This window comes from Vidua chalybeata, chromosome 10 (genome assembly GCF_026979565.1).
Source record: "Vidua chalybeata isolate OUT-0048 chromosome 10, bVidCha1 merged haplotype, whole genome shotgun sequence".
In the NCBI taxonomy this organism is placed as follows: Eukaryota; Metazoa; Chordata; class Aves; order Passeriformes; family Viduidae; genus Vidua; species Vidua chalybeata.
Window position 1 is genome coordinate 779,723 of NC_071539.1, and position 18,783 is coordinate 798,505.

Below are 18,783 nucleotides of genomic sequence, written 5' to 3' on the forward strand. Positions count from 1 at the left end.
AGTGCTTTTAAATCCTTACTAAAAAAAGTTTTGATTTTGTTTTAAATGCCATAAAGCTGCCCATTGATAATGTCATTTTTGTCAGAGAAAGTAAATCTCTTCAGTTAACACTGGCCTTGTAGCTTTTCCTGTTCTGTAAAGATAAATAGCACCCTCCTGTGTCCTGCCTCATCTGTCAGAGATCCCATTTACCCGTTGGACTTGGAGCAATGGCCTGGGACAGAATCTCATTGCTGAGACACCTTTAAGAGGGAGATGGGAAAAGTCTTCAGTTCCCTCTGCTTCTCGTAGTTTGGCACAGTTCAGCTGGAAGGGATCTACAGCCCCGTGCAGTGCAACCCCCTCAGGGCTGACCCGGTGTTAAATCCTGTTCCTGGGTGTTCTTAACACCCTCGGAGCTGGGGCATCACCACCTCTCCAGGGCCTGTTCCAGGCTCTGCCCATTCCCCAGTGAAGCTCTGCTGCCTTGTGTCCAGTCCAAACTCAGCTTTAACTGTTAACTCACAGCCTCCTGTCCCTGGAGCCCAGGGCAGGGAGCTCAGCCACTCCACACACTTTGATTAGCATAAAAAAGGTCATTTTAACACTGACTTCTCTATTAGCACTGCTATTGCAAAGGAAATAATCTGAAAACTCAAGGCCTCCATCAGCCCCTGTGCACTTTGAACACAGCCAGACACACACTCTCCTTTTTCAGGGGAGGTGGGCTTTGCTTTACACCAGCACCTCCTTTCTAATTAAAAGCCCAGCAGTGACAGAAGTGAGCTGGGAGTTTGTTACTGTGACAGCAGCTCTCATTTCTGCAGGGCATGAAATGTGTGTCCCCTTCCTTCTACAACTTCCCTGATCAGGAAGCAAGTTGCCAATAAAAGGCTCTCAGTTGCCCAAACGAAATCTCCAAGTGAGCTGAGGTCCTCTGTGTGCCTGGTGGCTCCACAGGGGCACCTGTTCAGAAATCCTGTGCCCACCTGAGCTGAACCTGCCCGGCATCTCCGCAGTGGCTGCACACCTAAGAACAGTTTTTGGGAATGTCTTTGCTGCTGTATACCAGCCCTGCAACATGCCAAACACATCATCTGCATCTGAACTTCAACAAAAGCTGTAATGCAGTGTTGGTTTTGACTTCCATGGCAAAGAGTACATTTGTTTCCACCATGCAAAGCTAATTTGCTGAAAACAAAAGTGAAAAAAAAAAGGACAACTTTAGTCCCCCTACACATGCTCAGAATGCACCATCTGCTCAGCATCACACCCATGCACATACCTTAAATCCTGGATCAACAAAATATATTCACAAAAGTTCTTGGCTTTCCCAGGTATATTATGTTTCTAAAGTAGGACACATAGGCCAATCTAAGTGGATAGAACAGAAGTGTTGGAAATAAACAGTAAATCTTGGCACCAAGGTTGAGGAACTCCAAGGCTTTATCTCTGTGATCTGCAAATGATTTTCAACAGCTGTATCAAAACTTCATCTTTCAGTCAAACTAAGATAACATGCAGAATTTACTACATCACTGAATTGCTACATTCCATAACCCAGAGTTCTAGAAGGTGCTGGAAACTAAGACAGAAGCAGGCCTCATTAACTGCAACATTGACCACTCTCTGTCTCGGGCTGGCCATTTAAAAACTAAGTTACAAACCTTCCATCAGCATTACCTCTTCAACATCTTACTAACCTGATGCTGTGGTTTCAGCCTGGTTTGCAGCTCATCCCCACCATGGGATGGGGGAGAGACCCAGGGGCAAAGTGAGAGAAGTCATGGGCTGGGATAGTTTAAAACAACAGCTGCATGTGCAAGCAAAGCAAACCAAGGAATTGATTCCCCACTTCCCAAAGGCAGGTGGATGTTCAGCCAGCCCCGGGACAGACGGGCTCCATGCACAGAATGGGGACCTGAGAGGACAAATGACATCATCCCAAACACCCCCTCCTTCCCTGCTTTGTCCTGAGCACATGGCCTGGCCATCCCTGGGGGCAGTGGGGCTCAGCTGTGCTGGCTGTGGCCCCAGCCCCTGCACACCCCTGGCCCCCTTGCTGGCAAGGCCAGAACCACCTCAGACCTGGGCTCGCTCAGCCAAAGCTGGAGTAACACCAATCACAGCACAAATCCAACAGTGCACACACTAGCATGGAAAAGGAACTCTAATGCAGCACCCCTAACATCTGGCACCTTTCTGTATGTTAGCCTGTGTGCTTTAAGCACTGTGAGAAAGTACAGCAATATCACTATTTACACTTCAGTCACCTCCTAGCATCTGTGACCCCCTGAGCGTTTCTTCTGAGGGTGCTGACCCTGAGCCTCCACCATGTGGGGTTTGGGGGAACTCAACTTCAACCAAAACTGCCATTCTTACCCTGGCTCCATCTCCCTTTGCCTTCGTTTTGCATTAATTATTTAAAAATTAGCCATAATTTCTTCTAAGTACTGCAAAGACCATGAAAAAGGAGAATGCTGCAGGGTATTCTCCTCCTCCTCATGTAGAACACCTGAAGGTGAAGCAGTCAATTGGTGGTGGGGAGGGAGGTTAAACGATGTGTTTTGTGCAGCTGGCAGTGGCAGCGAGGAGCCTGGCACGCTCCATCCCTTGTTAACCCAAGGCAAAGCACAGGCCAGCCAGTACTCCAACTTGTTTCACCTGAGCTGTTCTGCTTTCCTCAGAATAAAGCATAAACCCTCCTGAACCTGATGATTAAGGTCATTTTTGCAAAGGAAAAAAAACCAACAAAACACCAAAGAAGGGAGAAAAGTTATATTTCCAGGCCTTTTTTCTCAAGGATAAACCTCAAAATCCTTAACAAACTTTGTTATTCAAATAACCTTCCATAGCTGGAGATCATTCAAAACAGAACATTCAAAACATTGAGAATAGTTGAAATAAGACTTGCAAAAAAAGACTCTGAATGGAATACTATAACCCATACATGAACTTCTTAAAAAAAAAAAAACCTTGAATGCAATGAAATAGTAACACATAATCCAACATGAATTTCATCTAACCATGCTTTCTGCAGTCTGCAATTTCAGTCAGTAGTGATGATGGATGGGGACAGAAAGCAAAGGAAGATTAATTGAATGGGATGAAGTGCAGAAAAGGAGAAGAATTTCTGAAGACTGTTTCCTCCCACCATAAAAATTCAACAAGTGTTTTCAAGTTTGGTTAAATTAAGCTGTAATTACCTTCTGTGGAAGTGCTGGTGAGCAGACTGCTGCACAGCTGGAATAACACAGCAAGTACAATTACTCACCACACCTCATTAAAAGAAAAAAAAATAAAACAGTTTAGGTATTACTAAGCAGTATTTTAGCAGGTTTTTTTAAATATCTGTTACCTGATGGGTAAAAAACCCCAAGAAAACAGCTACAGCAGGACAAGAACCTTACACCATCCAAGAGCTGCCTTTCTGTCCCTCCTCACAAAGCGACACCGAGCACAGAACACATGCACGTACACAAACTGCCAACTAGCTCCGAGTAACTGCTCCTCAGGATGAGGAAATCACCAGCTTACCCTACAGAAGTTGTTCCTCTAGCTAAAGAAAGGCCATAAAAAAGAAGGAGGCTGGGCTGGCTGGGCGGAGGTGTCAGCTGTAGCGCTCGCCCTGGAAGCGCGGCGCGAAGTTCCTGACGCCCTCGTTCTCCTGCGTGGTGATTAAGTCTATAATAGCTGTCAGCACTGCTGTGTCCCTGCATTTAACATCGTTCCAGTCCACGGGATGAGGGTTTTCTATTTTTTCTTGTAGAAGATCATCAAGTTCTTTTCTCAGTTTCTGGAAAGCGTTGTAATAAAGGAAAAGAAGGAAAAAGGAAGGAGATGGGTAGTTAGAGCTACACACAGCATCAACAGAGAGGTTCCAGTGCCTGCCCTCTGTTCTCCCAACTTTTACCCCTGCTCTTCTCCCCTCAGTTCATTTCCACATTGCTATTTTCAGGATCAAACACTGTCCCTCAAAACCCAGTCTCTTTGATGAGGAATGACCATCTCTGGATGTGATGCCTCTAAGAGCCCACACAGCACTTAGCTAACTACCTCAGGATTAAAAAGACCAGTTTAAAATAAAAATAAAATTTCAAGAAGAGTCAGGTATGATTTCTGGGATCTAGCACTAAACAGTGTGGGTGTGGGAATGGAACCCACTCCTGTTAACTGAGGAGCCCCACTCTCATGTTTCCATACCCATGTGGATATCTCCTGTACTGACCAAGTCATCCTACAGCATCTGTGCAAAATCAGATCTCTTTTGCTCACTTTGTGTGCTAGAACTGCTTGCTGGGAGTGCATTTCAAACATCATCTCCCTGAGTGATAAATCAACAGGCCCACAGGAATATCAAACCCAGAAATCCCTAAGCAGGACCAGTGTTACACTGAGCCTTCCAGGTAGATTATTTTGAACCAGTTACCTTGACCAAGTTAGCTATTTTTTCTGGAGACTGGAAAACAATCCACTCATCCACAGCGATGGTGTCCTGGTCCTTATCCTTCTGAATGGATATATCCCCTCCAAAGAACAAGAGGCAGTATGGAGACACCTCTGTACAATCGTACAGGTAAATCTGCACAACAACAGAATTGTCCAGTCACCCTCAAAATACCTCAAGTGCCACCAGTAATCCTTAATGAGACTCCTACAGAATTCCAGAAGATCCCTACTCAGTTACTCACAAATTCTGAAGAAATGCATGATGCAACTCAGTTCAACAAAAGTTACATGAAATCACATTGCACAAGGGCAAAAATGGTCCCAAGTCTTTCAGTCTTTCACACAGTGGTGAAATCAAATGAGATGCTCCATCACAATGAGAGGAAAAAATGTCAGCATATTGAGAAGTGTTAAGAAAAAAAAATAAACTAAAACAATTTACACCTGGTACTACCAGACATTGAAGAAACCCAAAAACCCCAAGAACTAAACCAAGAAGTTCCTTATTTGTGGTACAATACCCCAGTATCACAAAGGATTTCATCTGATGGTGTGTACAAGGACTGGCCTAGGACAGGAAGGCCCCAGAACAAAGGCTGTTCACGTCCCCTCTGAACCCTGATCCAGCCTCATTCAGGAGGGGATAATAAAACAAATGAACCCCACAAGCACAGCTCCAACTCACACTGCTGGTCCTCATCTTCAAATGGTACACGAGCCAGTTATAATGGAACTCGGTTTCCTCCACATTCACTGATTTGGGGTGGATATTAACTGATCCATCTGTCTTGGTGCAAACTTTCACCCTTCAAAGAAAAAAAAAAAAACAACAAAAGAAAGAGTCTGATAATGCAGGAAGTGATAAAACAACAGGCCAGGATCCCCGGGGTCTCTTTTCCCAAATAACCAGAAGTGACAGTGTTTGAACTGCTGCTCTAGAACCCCTTTAGAGCAGTGCTACTGAGATGTTGTAACATTACCCACGGCATGATAAGGTCACACAAGTTACTTCAGGTGTTAGCAGGAATCCAGATGTTAAGAAATCAACAATCCCACCCTTCTCAGAGGAAGCAATGCACAACCACAACTCAAACTCTAAAGTGAGATTCATTCATGCACTCAAGCCACTGCATCACTGTGCCAAATTATGCCACGTAGAAAACACCTTGAATACAAACCAACGTTAAACCAAAGCCTCACATTTTTCTCTTTTTGCTGAAGCTGGGCCGGATCTTTGCCACTTTGGGATAGAGGCCAGCACAGATGACTGCTTTGAGCAGCTTCTCATTACCTGCAGGAGACAGCACAGTAAGTGAGGCAGTTCTGCAAGCTGAGATTTCAGCTGGGATAAATTCTTCCTTTCCCCCCACGGTTACCTGAGTTGGTGTTAGATTTGGGATCCTTGGGGTTTCTACTATTCACAAATCCAGCTGCAAGGAGATGCTCAGCAAACTGCCCTTTCATGTTATGCAGCATCTAGGAAACAAGGAAAATTGCCCCAGAATGATGCTGTGCCAAAGGCTCCTCCTCTTCCCCACACACAGGATCCTGTCTGAACCTGGCAGGGTGTTGTTACCTGCATGGTATTTGAGGACAGGAAATACTCCCAGCAATAGTCCTTCTCATTCCTGAGACCACAGCTCCGAGCCTCTTCCCAGCCCTAGGAATGAAAACCGGAGTCGCGAGGCGCTCGCAAGTGAACGCTACAAACTTAAGGACAGCCAAACCTGGGGGTCAACAAACAGTCACGTGTTCCCTGCCAGGGAGAAAGTAAATCCTTTGATCTCTCTGTACATGTGCACACACCACAGTGCAGAAAAACCCAGCTTCACAATGTGCTGAATCACAACCTTCCTTTCTCCCTGGCGGGCAGTGATACCTGGCTGTGTTTTGCCAGTAATTAACTTTGTTAATTACCCTTTGTTCTAATTAACAAAGTTAAAGTTCTGGGCAGTAACTGCATTTTCCAGGCCATTTATTTCCTCCTCTCCTCACCACAACACAATACAGCACAACATCCAACCCTTCTGAAGTTGGCTTCAGCCTCTTGTAGAGGCCAGAAGGACAAGAATGAACAACTTCAGCAAGGTAACTATAATACTACATTTCCTTTGTCTTTTTCAGACTTGTCCACCAGAAATCAGGTTACTGAGCCTGGAGACAAGATTATGCAACACCAGAAGGGTGAAAATCAGTTTGGTTTTATGTTTCTGTAGAAGCCAAACAAGAAAGCCTACAGAACATAAACTGATCAGCTTTTTCCTTAGGATCATCTATATTACTCAAATTAAAATTCTAGAAGGAAAAAAACCACATGAAAACATGCTTACAGTGAAAGCATTCACCACAGTCAGATGGTCGCTTTTCGAGTTCTTTGACAGCTCCTTTCTTCTTGCATCTGCGATCTTCTCTTTGCCCTAAAAATTAGAACCTACATAATACCTAGACTGACATGACAGTTCTCTTCTCCAAATTCAGGTACATCTGTACATCTGTACATGTAACACATGAAAATGACAGTTATTTCAAATATTCCACAGGAAAAACTCTAATTCATAGTATGTGAAGGCAGTCTCACTAGTAAAAATGTAATTCTTGTGACATTAATGAAAGTGCTCTTGAACTGTAACACCTCACTGAGTCCCAGCATCCTCCTGAGATTCTTAAATTCCCAGATGTAACTGTCATCTGTGAGACTTTACCAGAGGGATGACAAAAGGGTCCTTGAAGCTGAGGCTGGCTGCAATGGTCAGCACGGGGTCCAGGCAGCAGAACAAGGCTCCAAACAGGATCATCTTCCCAATGTGTGGCTCCACGGGCAGCCGGGCCAGGTGCACACCCAGGGGAGTCAGCTCCTCCTGCCTGTCCAGAGCATTCTGCCAGGGCAAGGGCAGAAAGGAAACAACAAACACGTCATGTGAAACGGGGAGGATTTCCCTGGAAAAGCCACTGGTACACAGGTATCACCCACTAATATCCAAACCAGATGTTTCTATTTATGGCCACACTCATTTGTGCAAATATCACCAGAGCAAGGAGTCAGCAGAACAAACGTGCCACGAGCCTCTCCTTCCCCAGCACCCAAGGGAACAATGATACAAGGTGCTTCTCCCACTGCCTCATTTGTCTCCAACTCCTCACTCACCCACCTGCAACAGCAAGGTGGGGAGGCAGCAGGGGTACAGAGGAGGGAGTTAAATCAACACCCGCAAGGAAATTAGGTGCAGGGTCATTTTGGAGTCGTTTACAAAGTTTGAAGTCATTTACAAAGTCCCTCAGAACCACTGTGCAGAGCCCCTAAGCATCAAGGATTGTGTGGAGTGCCCCCTCTGTGCAGTGAGGGTCCATCGAGGCTCTGCACAAAGGGCAGGGGGCTGCAATGCCCAGAGCTGTGCAGTCACACCTGCCTGGCAGCACCCACAGCACCACGGCTCTGAACAGATGAAGCCACACTTTACCAGCTCCATGAGGTGATTTATGGCCAACATCACAGCATCACGAGATGGGGGGTCCATCAGTTTGCTCAGAAAATAGGCAATTCCACCAAGCCTCAGGATCTGAAAGAAAAACCACAACAAAAGCCTACAGCAACTGGAGAAAGACACTTGTCTAAAACTGGTCAGCAGTAATCACACTCATGGAAACAGTGTGAGTGATTCACAGCCCGAGTTAGAATCTCTTTAGTTAAGAACTAAGGACAAAGAAATGTATTAGGGCTGGAATTTGCAGCAGAAGGATCTATTCTTCATTCACTTCACATGCACATGGCAATCCTTCTGCTTTCATAAGGATTCAATGCAAACTGCCAAAAAGGGAAATTCACACCAGTTCTAAAACTACTTTGTAGTAAAATTCTTTTAAGAGATTATATAAATTGACTCACTGGCATTCTCACTGAAGCTTCTCTGATTGAATGACATGTGATACTCGGGGGACAGCACAGCCCAAATTTTTGTTAGTCGAGTTCACCTTTTATTGATACCAGACAATTCTGTTTCCCCTGGGTTTGATGCACCCAGACACAAGTTTGCATTTACAAAGTTGCTGCAATTATTGGCTAAATACACTGCATTTCTGGTGTAACAGAATTTTGGATTAACAACCCTAGGCTCACAGTTGCATTAACTTATTCTCTCAACCACTTACCCCAATGGAAAAGTAGCTAATAAATATATTTGAAGATTCCTCCACTTACCTTGATTTGCAAGCAGAGTTCTTCCAAGGGTGTCCTCAGGATCTCTGGTAACTGATAATCATCCAGAAGGCTGGCACGCAGTCCGTTGTACAGATGGTAACAGTGGCCTGGCTGAACTCTGCAATGATTTAAAGAAACTATTCCTTTGGGTTTGGTCATTTGTTGGGGTTTTATTTTCCCAATGAAACTGTGACATTATGGTTCTGTTTCTTACAAAGAGCTTCCCAAAACTCCTCAAGGAATTAGAACTGAAGTGTATTCAATTGTAAAAGCCACTTCAGTCTTCTGAAGACCCATCAGCAGGAAAGAGGCACAGAGAACACAGAAATTAATTTTTACACCATTGCCACTTTACTGTATCAGCCTCATAAATCAGGTCTGAGGGCCGTGACAAAAATTACAACAAAATGCAGGACATTCTGCTACAGGAGGGAAACTCTGGAGTTAAACACAGCACAAGTCAATTCAGCTTCCTAGGAAGGCAAGGAAATCATTCTCTGCCCAGAACAGGAGCCAGCAGTGCCAGCACATGCAAACAATAAAGAACCTTCAGCACTGTTGGAAACTCAACATCCCCAAACTTCCCTCAGCACCCCACTGCTCCCACCTTCCTGCTCGACCCTTCCTCTGCTTGGCATTGGCTTTGCTGACCCACTCTGCTGCCATGGTGCTGATGTTGTTCTGGGTGTCAAAGTGAGTCTCCTTTATTTTCCCCCCATCTATAACGAACACGACGTCATCAATTGTGATGCTGTAGGAAAAAAAAAGAGGAAGAAAAAGCAACTTTTCACCTTTGCCAGTGTGACCTAGGATTGGGTTTGGCCTCTCTTTATTTCCTCCCAGAGTAAGCAATTTAAAAAATCTGCCTTTGGGATTTCATTAAGAACTATGCTACTGAACAGTTCAAGTAAGGGCTGATTTATTCTCCTTGGTCTGGCAGAAGTCCCCACTTGGATTCTGAACAGAGGACAGCAGCTCAGATTATCCTGTATAAATCATTCAAGCAATTGTTTAGTATTCCTGCAGTTTAACTGTTCAAAACAACGTAGCTGGTTGAATTGTTTAGAACAATTCTAGGAAAACTCTGTTTAGTCTATAAATATTTCTAAAGATAAAGTGTTACAAGCTAATGGCACAAACACAGAAACATATTTTTGGGAACATCATACAGGTTTACACTTTAAATTATCACTTCCATTTCTTTAGTTAAACACACAGCTTTCCTGGCTCTGGGCAGCCAGGCACTTACCTGGTTTCTGCAATGTTGGTTGCAATCACAATTTTCCTCACTCCTGGTGGGGTCTTCTTGAACACCTGTAATTATCCAAGGCTCGTTTATGTCTTTGCCAAAACCAAACATGTGCTTCATTTTTTTTTTTTTGTAGTTGTGAAATATTGCAATAAAAGAGAAGCATACCTGAGTCTGGTTAACAGTAGGCATCAGTGAATGCAAAGGTATGATAATAAACCTATCTGAAAGTTAAAAATCAGTAGAAGATATGGTGTAAGCACAGAAACGTCCAATTTTACAGGAAAATCTATTAAATCAACTATGCAGAACAGAGAAAATAGGCTGCAAGTCAAGCTACTGCTTCTTGCTCTGAGATCACAGGTATCATAACAGCAAATCACAGGTATCGTAACAGGTATCATAACAGCAAATTCTAAAGTAAAAAGGTATAAAGGCCTTTTTTATGATGTGATAACATGACGAGTTAAGACAATATATGAAGTTATGTATAGTAATTCTGACTTCCTCTTTAAATTCTGAAGTTATTAAATAATTGGTCAAGTTTAATACACAAACTGACACTCAATCTTTCAATGAACTGGAATTCTGCACAACCACACTGCAAGTCACTACCTGAACAGCCAAGTGCCCAGCTCAGACAGCTAAGACAGGTGAGACAGGCGAGAGGGAAATATGGGAGATGCAGAAGGACAAGTTAAAGTGAGTCAGACAGGCACAGAGTACTTGAGAGTCTGTAAGAAATTCTCAACTCAACAGGATTTAAGGGAACTATCAGCAAAGCAGGGGAAGCTGCTCAAGGATGAAGCGCAGAGGAAGCGCACACAGAATGGAGTTTAGTTTTGGATGGGAGCTCTCCCAGCTGCAGGAAAGGACAAGAGGAAGAAGATGCAGGTCAGGCTGTTTTTCAGATTGTCACTCCCACACTGAGAAAAAGGAGCTGTTGTTAGCAGAAGAAAGGGTATCACAGACACACAAAAACTGCTGAACACTTTGGAGAGGAGACAAGGAAAACAATGAATCCAGCACAACTGCAGCAACCCCATGCAAAAGGAGTCTGCCCCCAACGGCACTGCCAGAAGTCCCACGGAGAGTTTGGGTTTTACCTGACTTAAACATGACTTGAGACATCAAGAGCTCATGCAAAGTGCTGATGTTATCCCAGCCTGGCAGAAACACCAGAATTGCACCATCCTACAGGGAAAAGAGGCAGTGAAGGGAAGAGAGATCAGAACACATCACACACTGCACAGAGAGCCAGCTCCTTGCACACTGATATACGGTGGGCATGTGAGATCTGAAACCTCACTGACCCAGCCTGGTACAGTCTGTCAAGGGTTTTTTTTCTATAAAAGAGCTACCTCCATGTATTTATCTGAATGTAAGAGTAATTCAAAACTGTCCAATTACTTAGAAGAGCAAACAAAAGTTTCTCTTGTTTCTGTGTGACCAGCCAAAGTCATTGCCAGCTCTGGCACTGCCCCCAGCTCAGTCCCACTGTACCTCCTCTTCCAGCACAATGTGTCTGATCAGTGCTGCTATAAGGTCCAGGTCCACCTTGTCATCATCCATCATTTCCAGGGCACTGATTGTACTTGCTGAATACCTGCAGCAGGGAAAGCACAGACATGCAAAGCCAGGGCTCCTGCTCCTCCTGCCTGGCTCCGAGTGAGCCACCCAGCCATGAACCCACCTGCAATCAGCTCAGTACTTTGAGCAATTCCTGCACCTCCAAAGTACTCTCCACATTTAGTTCAGTGTGATTGTTGTCAGTTCAGAACAGCTGAAGAATTACCATGTCATGACTGAACCTTTCTGAAGCACCTGCACGACCTCTCTCCTTCTCATCGATGAGCCAGGGACTGGTAGGTAATTTAGGTAATGAACTGAAATTTAACTTGAACAACTCAGAGGCAAAGGGAGCTAATCCTGCTGTCTCTAAAGCACCTCACTAGCTGCCAGCCAACTGTACAGGCAATTCACCACCATTTTCCACAGCAGCCACTGCCCCACTGTTACTAAAGCCCAGCAACACAATACAGCACTAATTTATGGTGGTCACTTCAGAGCTGCCTGAAAACTGAAAGCAGAAGAGAAACTTGGGCCCAACCTGTCCTGCAGCTGCCTTAGGTAGCCTGGCCACTGCTGCCTGTAGATCTCCTCCTTCTCCTCCTTCTCTGGCCTGCTCATGTGGCCCTGCATGAAGCCCTTCCTCCAGTGCAGCCGGCGGTCCGTCTTTTCTGGGGTGTACCTTTGCACAGGAGGAGTAAACACAATTCCATTTGAAACTGAGGGAATTTAGAGCAGCTGCAAAGTTTTCCACACCATGGACAATATGGTGTGCTTTAGCTAGATCATCTGCAAGAATCTTCAGTTTCTCTTCCGACAGAAATCTTACAAAAGCAAGGACCAACCAAGCATGAGAACATGAAGGAAAAAAAAAAAAGTGAAGAGCAAGAAACACTAGTTTGATTTAGAGACCTGAAAATTCATCACAGCAACAGAGAAACTGTTCTCCTCCTCAAGCCAATATTCCCAGGTAACTGAGTGCCACCTGTAATTACTGTACAAGGCCCCCTTAGGAGGTTTTCTGTTGAAAAATACAGGCAATTCTTCTTTATGCCAAGTTGAGCACACATACACTAAGCTAAGCCCCCCCAAACACTCTCTGAAATGATGTTCAGAAAAGACACTTGCCTCAACTTCTCAATGACATCTTCGAGCAGATATTCCACCACTGGGAAAGTGAACCCAGGGATGTGAATCATTGGGCAATGGTCTGTGGAGGGAGGCAGAACTCGGTTTTAAAACTACTGATGAAATACTGCACTGGAAGAATAGAAGCAATAAACATTCCTCACTAGTTCTGCAATACAGCTGCTGTGTCTACAGGACATTTCCAATTGTCAAATTCACCCCCAAATAAGGCTGCTGAATAAAAAAAGGACAGGCAGCAGGCAGTATTCTGCACACCAGTTCAGCTGGTTCCAGCCACTGGAAAAAGCTGGGAGACTGAACAACTCAAAGTTCAATCTGCTTGCCCCCTCACAGCAAGAATGCTGAAACATGGTAAATATTTACTAAGAAAGCACTCTGTGGATTGTGTTTCCATAATATGTCTGAAAAGCAAAACCAGAAGCAATATCAGGTCACAATAATGAGATAAAACGGAGAGAAACAGCATCTCCAGCAGCTGGCACATATTTGTAAAACTGAAGTAATTTCTTCTCTTGATACAAATCAATTCTATAATTCGAGAACTGCACTATACTATAGAAGCCTAAATTACTTAAGAAGAACACTTCTAGGAAGCATTTCACCTACCAAAGTACTCGGAAAACTTCTCTGCATTTAAAGTAGCACTCATCAGTATGACCTTCAGATCCAGCCGAACATTCAGGAGATCTTTAATAATGCTCATTAAAACATCTGATTGAAGATTTCTTTCATGGATTTCATCAAGAACTACGTGACTGATGCTGGACAAGTGCCTAAAATAGAAGGGGAAGAAATTGAACTTTTGCTTTTAGAAAAAAATAAAAAGCAGAGCCATGACTGTTTGGAACTGCTCTTACTCATTTCATAATTGCATTCAGTGTCTCATTAAACAGGAGCTCTTACTTATCTGACTGGAGCCACTGCAGGACAATTCCCGTGGTACAGTACAAAATTGAACCTTGCTTCCTCGGCAGGCGACTGAAAGAGACAAATAAGGAACGCCTCAGTTTTCCTCTGTATTTAACAAAATGCTTTAAAGCCTTAAACCCCAGCTGCAGGTGCCATTGCAGACATGATGCAGAGGTGCCTCACTCTGCCTCCCTCACTCACAGCACAAGGGCAGGAACAAGGAATTAGGCCACTGTTGCATCACTTTTGTGGCTGGGGAATGGAGCAGGGAGAGGCCCTGACTTCCCAGGCACCCTTTGCCATCTCCTGCACACTGAGGTGCTGCCCCCAGCTCCTGCCACAGGGCACAGCACTGTCAGCAAAGAGAAATAGCAGAGAGACTGTATGAACCCCAGTTAAAATGCTGGGAGGGCTCAGCTCTCCTCTCTCACCAGCAGTTTTGCTCCAACAAAAGGGTTCCTTTACGTGCTGGTACCACTTCAGATTTTTAAATTACTACAAATGTAAAAGCTTTTGCTCTGCAAGCCCCTGTCACTGCACCTATTACACAGTCCCATGGAATCAGTCCATAAATATGTGTAGCAAATGCACAGCTTTCCACAGAAATATGGTTTGGAGCATTCTCCCCTTTAGCATTTTCACTTTTCCTTGAAATTCATTGATTAAGGACATCAGTTTTATTTCTGCCTACAGCAGAACCTTTTACTAGAGCTGAAAACAGGACTAACTAGACAAAGTCTAACTTAGATTAGCCATTGTTACATGGGGCATAAAACACAGTAAATGCACTCAAACATTTTCCTAAAATTCAAAAAAACCTCATTCCTTCCTTGCAGGAATCCCCTCAGGGGAAAATATCAGCAGGAAATCAGTAATTTCTTTTTAGAACTACTTTTCAAATTGTCTCCTTTGGATCACAACCGGCCCTTGCCACGGAGCCGCTCACCTCTGCAGGCGGATCTGGTACCCCGTGCTCCTGCCATTGCCACAGCTCTCTGCCCTCTCAGCAGCCACTCTCTCAGCCACCTGAGGGGGACAAGGAACATCAGGCTCATCTGTGACTGAGCTGCTCACCAGTAGGAACACTTGGCACTGAGATGTTCATAGAGAAATGCCCTGAAGAGCCCCTTTTCTCCTCCCCTGAGAGCAGCAACAAGACTCTAGAGGAACACAGCCACTCGGGCAGTTCCCCTTTGAGCAGGGTGAGCTGGGCCATCTGACACTGAACCATCAAAGAGAGTAACTACTGAGCATTTGAAAGCCAGATTCTTTCCTGCTCATTAACACACCTGACACAGCATTAGGTGCCAGCTGCACTGCCCAAATCCATTAAAACCACAGACAGAACCCACGACTGAAGTCAGGGAAGCACGAGGCTGCGGTGCCAGCACTCCACGCCGAACTGTGACTAGCCAGGCGGCGCGCGTTGGCAGAACCGGCACTCGCAGCAGCCTGGGGCACAGCCCAGGGCAGGCACTCACGGAGATGGCGCTGATCCTGCGCGGCTGCGTGCACACGACGCGGCACGTGGAGCCCAGCCCGCGCTCGATGTGATCGTCCAGGATGAACTGCGTCACCTGCGTGGTCTTCCCGCAGCCCGTCTCGCCGCTGATCACCGTCACGCGGCTGCCGTTGATCAGCCTCACGAGCTCCTGCCCGCGCAAAGACACAGCAGTCACCGCGCTGCTGCTGCTGCTAACAGGTCCTGGGGGATTTTGGGAATTCTCCGCTCCTGTGGGATGAGCTCTGAGCAAAGTATCGACAGCTGAAGAAACGCTCGGCTGCTTCTTGTAATGCTACCAAAGAAGTTTAGCTTAGACCTCACAGAAGCCACTTCTGCACATCTGCACTTCCCATGTGTAGGGTTTAAAGCACACCCAACCTCAACACTAGCTTTAAACACTTCAGATCTGCACAGAAGCCACTTCTGCACATCTGCACTTCCCATGTGTAGGGTTTAAAGCATACCCAACCTCAACACTAGCTTTAGACACTTCAGATCCTGTACGAAAACAACATAGAAGAATGTTCTAAAATGGAAGCCTGAAATACATTTTTAACCCTTCCTGCTTGGCTCCTGTAGATCTTTGGAGGCTGAACACAAGAGCTTGCCCTGTTGGACTCCAAGCCTGCACAAACTAAAGGTTTTCAGCACAATGTTTTAACATTCCTTGTACCAACAGGCACAGTTTCCCAGCCTCGTCCTCCCCACCCCAAGGACTGTTGAGGGGAGTGTGACTATTTTAAGTAACAAATGCTAACAGAAAGGACATTACAGCACAGGGACTGCAGGAAGGAGCTCACTAATCACCCACTGAGCCTGCAAAAGCAAACAGATCAGAATACTCCATTTCTACTGCATGCAGGGGATATCAGCCTAAGAATTAAAACAATTAATAACAGCCCCTCCTGTCACTGACCTTATCCTGTGACTGGGAAACTAATGGCACTGAGGGCCAGCAGTGCAGCCACTAAGTCTGTAGTTAAAGCTAAAAAGGCTTAATTGGCATTATACTCAATTCTAAAGTGGCTAATTGTTCAGCAAAGGGCACAGTTTTATACACAGAAGAAAGCACAACAATCTGAGTAAGCAGGAACTTTCCAGAAGTTTAACTGGCAGAAAAAGAAGACCTAACATTAAATGTATGCAGCAGCCATGAATTCCCATGACATTCCCATGATATTCCCATGAGAACGCTGTACTGAGCCCCACACCACAATCAGTGAGCCCCTGGTACTGTCTGGAAAGGAGCAGTACTGAACTGTCAGAACCTGGGAGGCTTCTGCCCTTCCTGAAGGCCACGAGGGATTGCTGCCAGTCACAGGCACAACTGCTCTGCCCCGTTTTGGAGCACTGCACCACAGAGGCTCTGTCACTGCACACTCACCTCTCTCATCCCGTACGAGGGGAGCTTCTCTCGGAACCTCTGGGGAAAAAGAAAAGATGTTTCTCTTTAAACACCTTTTCAGCACTGAGGCAATAGAATGGATTTCACCTCTAACCAGGGCTAAACTGCAAAATAATTGCAAACTGCTCAGCAACGCTTGTTTAAGCACAGGCCCGTGGGAAATAACTTTAATTCCAGGTGTTGTTACAGTTTCGTTCAATTTAGAAAAACAATTTCAGCCCAGCAATTCAGCACATGATGAGGTAGGAATATACAGGTGCAAGAGCAGGGCCTGGTATGGAACAGAGAACTGGTGCTCAGGGTAAGACAATTTTCTATGCGAGGCTGCTCAAAACAAACCTCTGTTTTCAAGAGGCCACTCCTTCAGAGCCCAGTGTTGTGCTTTCATTTCAGATATAACTGCAGGGACACAATCCATAAAAGAGAAAGAGAAACCCACCCAATAAAACAACATGTCAGCCTCAAATTTCAGATTATAAGTATTTCTAAAATTTGTCATTTCTGATTTTTAATCACTGTTCTATCAATAGATATGAATTTTATGAATTCTAAAGATAATTTTAGCAAAAGTTACATTATGACAACTTTCTAGTAAATTACAAGATCTCACATTTTGAGGTTAGCTTAATTTAAAAAAAAAATCCAATTAGAAGTTTTTAACTTAACACAGGGAAAAGTACCTGCATTTCAATATATCTGGGATCAGATCTCTTCTTCATTAAGTCTTCTTTAAGTTGCTCATCTAAATCAGCATCTTGCTCGGTTTTTTCACAGAGGAATTCCACATCCAAATCCAGGGATGTTTTTTTCCAGGCTGGTGTCTGTCTTACAGGAGCTTTCTCAGCATCTGGTTTCACTTTGGCAGGCTGCTCTGGAGCAGGGCTGGAATCACAGAACAAGAACTTCAGATTCCCCCAGCTGTGCCTGGCCACATGCAGAGTGCAGGTAATTACAGCCAGCAGTTAATGAACCAACAGTCCATGGGAACACAGAACCAGGGAAGGGTTTGGGTTGGAAGGACCTTAAATCCCACCCAGTGCCAGCCCTGCCATGGCAGGGACACCTTCCACTGTCCCAGGCTGATCCAAGCCCTGTCCAGCCTGGCCTTGGGCACTGCCAGGGATCCAGGGGCAGCCACAGCTGCTCTGGGTCTGTCACTGCAGTGAAAATCATTAAACCAAATAAAGTCTCAAACTACCAAAACCCTGACCTCAGCATCTAAAGAACAACACGTTCTTTTGTACCAAACGAAGCCACAAAGCAACAAAACATCAGCAGAGAACTGCTGCTTGATCCACTGCCCCATAACTGGATCCCTCAGCCAGAAGGAGCCCCAATCCCTTCATTTCAGCACACCAGCCAATCCAGCTACTCCTGCAAATCCTTAACGACTCCAGAACAGACCCTGCGAAAATGTTCCAAGACTGCACAGTAACTGCAAACAGGAACCAAAACCCACCTCTGGAAGAGTAATTCCAGAGGCCAAGGGAGCTGAAAAATCCCTTATATCTACTCTAATAGGCCTAGAGATGAGTTAGAGCTTTTATGAGCTTAAGCATAAATTTAACACCCCAAACTCAGCAATAATGAAAGAGTTTTACAGCAATGACTACAACCATTTCAGTATGACAATACATGTGGAGAAACTGGAGGATATTTGTTGAGCCAGCGGACTCAATAAAGGTAAATCACTTCTGACACATCTTCCTGCCAGCTTATGGGAAGTTTGTGCAATTCAAAATAAACAAAAGAACTGGCAATTATATCTCTTTACCCTTCTTCATCCCCGGACCACCAGGACATGGCTTCTTGCTCTTTGTCGTTCTTAGTCTGGACAGAATTCAGCAGCTGCACGATTTGCTCTTCCCTGCGCTCGTCCATGCGCACCACGGCTCTCTAGGGCAGAAAGCACAGCGTCCATCAGCGCGGAGCCCCAAAACCACCTCGGCGGCCCTCACAAGGCCTTCTGCTACGGCCAGAGGCTCTTCGGCACGGCCCGGCACCTCCGCTCCTGCCCGCGCAGTGCCACAGGCACGCAGCCTGCCCCAGACCGCCTCCCCGCGTCCCTCACCTGCTGCCGGTCGGCGTCCCGGTTCTTCTGGCCCTGCCTGCGGGCGTACCACAGCCCGATCTCGCGGCCCTTCAGGTGCCCGGGGTGCCGTCCCCGCCCGCCGGGCCCGCCCGCCGCGGAGGGGGCGGCGGAGGCGGCGCCGCCATCGCCGCCACGGCCCCGGCCCCGGCCCCGGCCGCGGCCCCAGTCGCGGCGCTGCTCGTAGCTCATGGCCGCGGCTGCCGGCGCGGCTCAGCCCGGCCCGGCGCGGCTCAGCCCGGCCCGGCGCGGCCCCGCCTCATCCGCCCGCACCGCCCGCCTCATC

At 45.8% G+C, this 18,783-nt stretch overlaps 1 protein-coding gene across 1 annotated transcript; it reads right to left on the bottom strand.

The window, feature by feature from the left end:
- Window positions 1-2,742: 2,742 nt before the first annotated feature.
- Window positions 2,743-18,689, bottom strand: DHX36 (DEAH-box helicase 36). Its single transcript, XM_053951171.1, has 25 exons — window positions 18,480-18,689; window positions 18,183-18,304; window positions 17,089-17,290; window positions 16,388-16,426; window positions 14,981-15,151; window positions 14,446-14,525; window positions 13,494-13,568; window positions 13,197-13,363; window positions 12,570-12,651; window positions 11,983-12,123; window positions 11,376-11,478; window positions 10,979-11,066; window positions 10,041-10,096; window positions 9,873-9,937; window positions 9,231-9,374; window positions 8,624-8,741; window positions 7,887-7,985; window positions 7,131-7,304; window positions 6,759-6,845; window positions 6,005-6,088; window positions 5,805-5,904; window positions 5,629-5,719; window positions 5,114-5,234; window positions 4,409-4,561; window positions 2,743-3,775 (listed from the first exon to the last, which is right to left on the bottom strand). The coding sequence occupies exons 1-25, from the start codon at window positions 18,687-18,689 to the stop codon at window positions 3,590-3,592; spliced, it is 2,958 nt and encodes a 985-aa protein (XP_053807146.1). The 3' UTR covers window positions 2,743-3,589.
- Window positions 18,690-18,783: the final 94 nt, after the last annotated feature.

What these genes read in the sequence shown, in the direction of transcription:
- DHX36 (XM_053951171.1), bottom strand. Translation starts at nt 18,689, where the DNA reads ATGAGCTACGAGCAGCGCCGCGACTGGGGCCGCGGCCGGGGCCGGGGC. An exon ending in TGGTCCGGGGATGAAGAAGG is followed by an intron (nt 17,291 to 18,182) that starts GTAAAGAGATAT and finishes CTGTGATTCCAG; the next exon opens with CCCTGCTCCAGAGCAGCCTG. An exon ending in TAAATCACCTCATGGAGCTG is followed by an intron (nt 7,305 to 7,886) that starts GTAAAGTGTGGC and finishes TTGCCCTGGCAG; the next exon opens with AATGCTCTGGACAGGCAGGA.